Here is a 6,000-nt window from a genome sequence, read left to right on the forward strand (position 1 = left end):
TCTAGCAATATTTCATAGTTTTAAATTAAACACTACAATAAAATTGAGGCAAACATGCGGTTGTATTTTAGGTTATAGTCTACATTTTGTGTTATTCCTCTTCATTTTGTGTACACACATGCACATACACACTTTTTCAAGTAGATTAGCGTATTACTATGTTAGTGTGAATCTAACTGCCTGTAGTTTATTTCTGAAATGCCATTGTCAAAAGTATGCCATTGTCAGCAGTGACAAAGGTATTTTGTTACAGTTTCTATTATATTTTGGTTGCAGTTGTTGAAGCACTTGCACAAAATTATAGCTTTTATCATCCAACAAAGATATAAATGAAAGTTCACTACCTCAGTGAGTAAGATCCTCTGAGAACCTCTTGCTAAATTCCCTTTCAAGAGTTCAGAAATCTTCCTTGGCATTGCACAGATTTTTATGTTTTTGTTTGTTTGTTTTGTTTTGTTTTTCTTTCAAGTATTGGTTAGCTGGTAGATTGATGGACTAATACACTGGGTGATTTGTTTAGGTTTTTATTTATATTCATTGCAGTGCATTATTTTTATTGCATTAATATGTTCTGTAAGAGAAAAGCATAGCTAAGCTTTTAATCGGTAGTCATGCTGCTTCCAGAGATGAATTCCAGAGATTCTGGTGAACAGAGATATACATGGAAAAACCAATTTTGTGTATGTGGAAATTAGTATAGAAAACATGGCCATTCCTTTCATTTTTTACTTGCTTGTGTTACATTTTATTATGTTGTTAGAATTCAATTAATTATGAATGTGTTTTTTGTATTGGTGAGTATTAATATTTTCCCTCTTCTTTTCCTGTAGGGTGCTGGAGATCTAGAAGATCCGTGGTAGCCTTACAAATCTACTAAAATGCTTTTGATTCTGAAAAAAATGGGGGAAAAAACTTAATCAGTTTTCTTCAATACAAGGGGAAAATTCTGGTGGATTTCCAACATTTTGTGAAATGGGCAGAAAGATAGTTTTCCATCACTTGTTTGTTTTTGTGTTTTCTGATATTGCCACTCTTAGCATTGCCTGTGTTACAGTATCTTTACCAGCCTCAGGCATACTGACTCCATCTTTGTTGAACTTTTAGCCCTAAAAAAAGAAGGAAAAAGTGATTCTTTCAGCAAATCAATATATGTACCTGAGGTGCGTGGGATTGTAGTTGTACTCTGAAGATACATTATGGTTTAACAAAACTTAACATATAAGCATGAAAGAGTACAAATAATTGTATGAGACGTTACTTATTTCACTTTACCAAGTTGGAAGGCTTTTGCAGCTCTGTGGCTTGGAAGTAATTTCAGTTGGGCAATATGCTATAGGATTTGTAATTTTTTTTTTTAATTTTCCAGTTTTATCTGTATTACCAGACTGTTAGGTTTCCCTACAGTGTCCAAATTGTGATACATTGCCTACTGCTTGCTTGATGATAAATGTATTTGGCAATAATAGAAGATTTTAGGCATCTAAAACCAATAGGAATTTTACGCACGCGTACAACATATCCTTAAACTCTTGCTAGAAAAAAAAACTTTTAAAACCAAACTGATTAATTTATGGTTAGATGTAACTTAATTTGACATTTCACTCACTGCTGCAGGTTTTTTTTTAAATGCTGAAAATTTGCCTTTATTATAATGTAAAATGTGATTTTTGTTCTACATGTGGTTTTCTATAGTTTCCTCTGATTTTTCAGCTTAAGATACAGACAGAAGTCTTGTGTAATATGGATATAATTTTTAATTGTTTGCATTATTTTCAAAGCTCAAATTTATCACTTTGAGATTACTATAAATACAGTTAAAATTATCTATTTTAAATCTAAGAAAATATTAGAGATATTTTCATGGGTTCAATGACCTTTCCTTTTATAAGCAATGGGCATGGTACAGAGTGGCTGTCGTGTAAGGTACTTGAAGATTCTTAGTTTAATTCTATTTTTGCAATAACTTTGATTTTTTTTCTGAATTCTTTTGAGTTGTGCATGTATTGAGTCCAGTAGATGCTAAAAACAGAGAAAAGTAAAGTATTTATCTAAAAAAAAAATTAAAAAAAGCTATTGGGGAGGGGAAACAATGAATGTATCCATCTGTACATGCTTTACATGCTGTGGATGCCTTGTAAACATTTTCCTATTTGTTTAAACTGTGTTTCAGCGAGGATGTAATTGCCCTTGTGTGTAGTTTAAGCTAATGACAGTCATCAACTGGTTTTGTGTGAAATGGAATTCATGCTATTCTTCTGTAACTTTATCCCCATGCTGAGTCTGTAAAAACACACTCTCTCTCTCTCTCTCTCACTGGTGCCTATGGGCAGCTTTCCCAATCGTTTTGATTCATTGTGTATCTGATTTTTTTTGTTTTGTTTTTTGTTCTAGAGAGGATTATTGCCACAATATATTTTATTTATTCATTAGATTTTAGCCTTGTAAGTTAAATTGTTCTAAATGACGATGTTAACAGATTTTTGTCCCTTTGCTGGGTTTTTGGGTTGTTAAAAGATTGGGAATGAAGAATGCAAAATGGTTTATTGTTCAGACTGTCCGCTCTGGTCCAACCCTGTACTGATAGTACCTTCCCAGTATGATATTGTGATGTTTCATACAATACAGTGAACATAACCAACTTGTTATCTTCAATAAAGGATTGCTAAAACAGTGTGATACACTATTTTGTGCAGAAGGGATTTATGCTGAAAAGGTAGAAAGTTAGATTATCTTTTTTTGTGTGTAATTTTAAATATTCAGTTTTGGTTTTGCTGTATTGACAAGGCCAAGACTTCAGGAGTTGGTCCTTTGGTGACATACAAAACCAAAAATCTCCGAATAGGCACGTCTGTCACAGAATGGTACAAACAGTGGGATGAATTTGGCCTTGTAACCACCAACAACCTTTCACTTTAGTTTAGTTGTAGTTTATCCATTATTCTAGCGATTGGAAAGTAAAATCAAGTCTGGTAAGAACTTCAGATGGAATTAAAACAAAAGTGATCAGGATTTGAATTCTAACCATAAATTCATGGAAGATCCCCAGCTGCATCTGCACAAATAAAATTGAGACAAACTGTCCAAGTATAACAGCTTGACAATCTCAGACGGGTGGCTCTATGTATTTTGTCACTCCAAGCGTGGCAGTCAGGCAGCTTTCGGCAGTATGCTTACAGGAGGTCCGCCGGTCCCGCGCCTTCAATGTACCCACTGCCGAATTGCTGACGAAACCGCAGGACCAGCAGACCTCCTGCAGGCATGCCGCCGAAGGCAGCCTGACTGCCACCCTCACAGCACCCGTCAGGCTGCCCCCTGTGGCTTGCCGCACGCTCTTGGAGCGCTGGTGTCTGGAACCGCCCCGTCTCAGGGTAAATCTGCTCTTCCAACAGTGGCTTTATACTTTCTGCTAAAGTACTAGGTAGAAGTTACTCTCTAGCAAAGATGTTACTGGTAAATAGTAATTAATTTTGGCCCCTATTAAATGTTTACACTGTAGTGGAATGTTGTGGGAGAGGGTTAGAATAACAAGTTGACAATTTTGTTGTTTCAGATACAAAATTTGTTGTAATTCCATGGATGAAGTTTTAGTATGAAATACAGATACCTGCATCTCATGATTGTCCAAATCAGAAGCCATTTTATCTGAAGCCAGATTTGGCCCATTTTTGCAGACTTCCAGCTGTCACACAAATCAGGGCCATTTTTCTCAGAAGAGATCTTAATTCTTTCCAGCAGTTTCCCAGGTTGAGATTCTAAAACAGGCATTTCACATAAATTTCAAATCCTGAACTTCGTCGGAAAAAGTGCAGCCATAATGTTCATGAATGGCTCTTAGCAGGACCCAAATACTGAGCCAGAAAACATTTTGTTGCTTTTATAAGCTTTGTTTTATTTTATTTTGGTCAGATCTGTTTGTAGAATGCAATTTTTGTCCTAAACGCCTGATTAACTAGCCATTTTAGTTCCTCTTTATAGTGCAGTAGGAAAACTTACATTTCTTCTCATAGGCTCTGTTTCTGCAGTGGTTTATATTTATAGTCACAGTACATTGTGAACAAGTGAAGTCAATGGGACTACTCAGTTGTGTAAAGTAAAGTATGTGTAGAAGTCTTTGCAGGACAGGGCCTTAATCCATACAACTACCTTACAAATGTAAAATAGGTCGTTCTTTCCCTTAGATACAGATGTTTATGCATCTGCTTTTTCAGAAATTATGCCATTCGATGTGTGTCTGCTTTTGGTTGTTGGGTTTAGTGTGTGCTTGCTGGTTGGTGGCAGAGTAGATGATCTGGGGTCTTTTCTGGCTTTAAACTCCGACTGTGACTTGGACACCAGATACGTTCCATCACCAGGGCTGTCGATTAATCGCAGTTAACTCATGCGATTAACTCAAAACTTTAATCGTGATTAATCGCACTGTTAAACAATAGACTACCAATTGAAATTTATTAAACATTTTTGGATGTATTTCTGCATTTTCATATATATTGATTTCTATTACAACATAGAATACAAAGTTTTGTACAGTGCTCATTTATCATTTTTACAGTGCAAATATTTGTAATAAAAGAAATAGCATTTTTCAGTTCATCTCATACAAGTACTGTAGTACAATCTCTCTATCATGAAAATGTAATTTACAAATGTAGATTTTTTTCTTACATAACTGCACTCGAAAACAAAACAATGTGAAACTTTAGAGACTACAAGTCCACTCGGTCCTACTTCTTGTTCAGCCAATCTCTAAGAGAAACAAGTTTGTTTACATTTACGGGAGATACCTCTGCCTACTTCTTATTTACAATGTCACCTAACAGTGAGACAGGTGGTCACATGGCACTTTCGTAGCCAACGTAGCAAGGTATTTATGTGCCAGATATGCTAAATATTTGTATGCCCCTTCATGTTTTGGCCACCAGTCCAGAGGACATGCTTCCATGCAGATGATGCTCGTTTAAAAAAAAAAAAAAAAAAGCATTAATTAAATTTCTGACCAAACTCCTTGGGAGAGAATTGTATGTCTCCTGTTCTGTTTTTCCTGCATTCTGTCATATAGCACTCTTGGATGATAACCGTGCACATGTTTGTTTTAGGAATACTTTCACTGCAGGTTTGACAAAATATAAAGAAGATATCAATGTGATATTTCTAAAGATAGCTGCAACACTCGACCCAAGGTTTATGAATCTGAAGTGCCATCCAAAATCTGAGGTATGAGGTGTGGAGCATGCTTTCAGAAGTATTAAAGGAGCAGCACTCCAATGCATAAACTACAGAACCTAAACCACCACAAAAGAAAATCAGCCTTCTGCTGGTAGCTTCTGACCCAGATGATGAAAATGAACATGCATCGGTCTGCTCTGCTTTGGATCGTTATTGAGCAGAACCCATCAGCATGGATGCATGTCCTCTGAAATGGTTTGAAGCGTGAAGGGACATCTGAATTGTTAGCGCATCTAGCACATAAATATCTTGCGAAATCAGCTACAACAGTGCCATGCCATCGCCTGTTCTCACTTTCAGGTGACATTTTAAACAAGAAGCAGGAAGCATTATCTCCTGCAAATTGTAACCAAACTTGTTTGTCTGAGCGACTGGCTGAAGTAGGACTGAGTGGACTTGTAGGCTCTAAAGTTGTACACTGTTTTGTTTTTGAATGCAGTTTTTTTACATAATTCTATATTTGTAGGTTCAACTTTCATGATAGAGATTTCACTACAGTATTTGTAATAGGTAAATTGAAAAATACTATTGTTTTTTACAATAAATATTCATAATGAAAAATAAAAAGTGAGCACTGTACACTTTGTATTCTGTGTTGTAATTGAAATCAGTATATTTGAAAATGTAGAAAACATCAAAAAATATTTAAATAAATGGTATTCTATTGTTTAATAGCACAGCTGTGTGATAAATCGAGATTAATTTTATTGTGTGATTAATAGCTATTTTTAAAATCGCTTTACAGCCTATATATCACACTTCAGCATACCTAGACTT

At 35.5% G+C, this 6,000-nt stretch overlaps 1 protein-coding gene across 1 annotated transcript in view; it reads left to right on the forward strand.

Moving 5' to 3' along the window:
• The window catches only part of PPM1B (protein phosphatase, Mg2+/Mn2+ dependent 1B), a 111,318-nt gene extending 108,638 nt beyond the window's left edge, over positions 1–2,680 (forward strand). The window contains exon 7 of the mRNA XM_030557672.1: positions 831–2,680. Within this exon, the coding sequence (XP_030413532.1) occupies positions 831–860 (30 nt within the window). The 3' untranslated portion in view covers positions 861–2,680. The remainder of the gene's footprint in view (positions 1–830) is intronic.
• The last annotated feature ends 3,320 nt before the right edge of the window (positions 2,681–6,000 follow it).

Source organism: Gopherus evgoodei, chromosome 3 (genome assembly GCF_007399415.2).
Source record: "Gopherus evgoodei ecotype Sinaloan lineage chromosome 3, rGopEvg1_v1.p, whole genome shotgun sequence".
NCBI classification, from domain to species: Eukaryota; Metazoa; Chordata; order Testudines; family Testudinidae; genus Gopherus; species Gopherus evgoodei.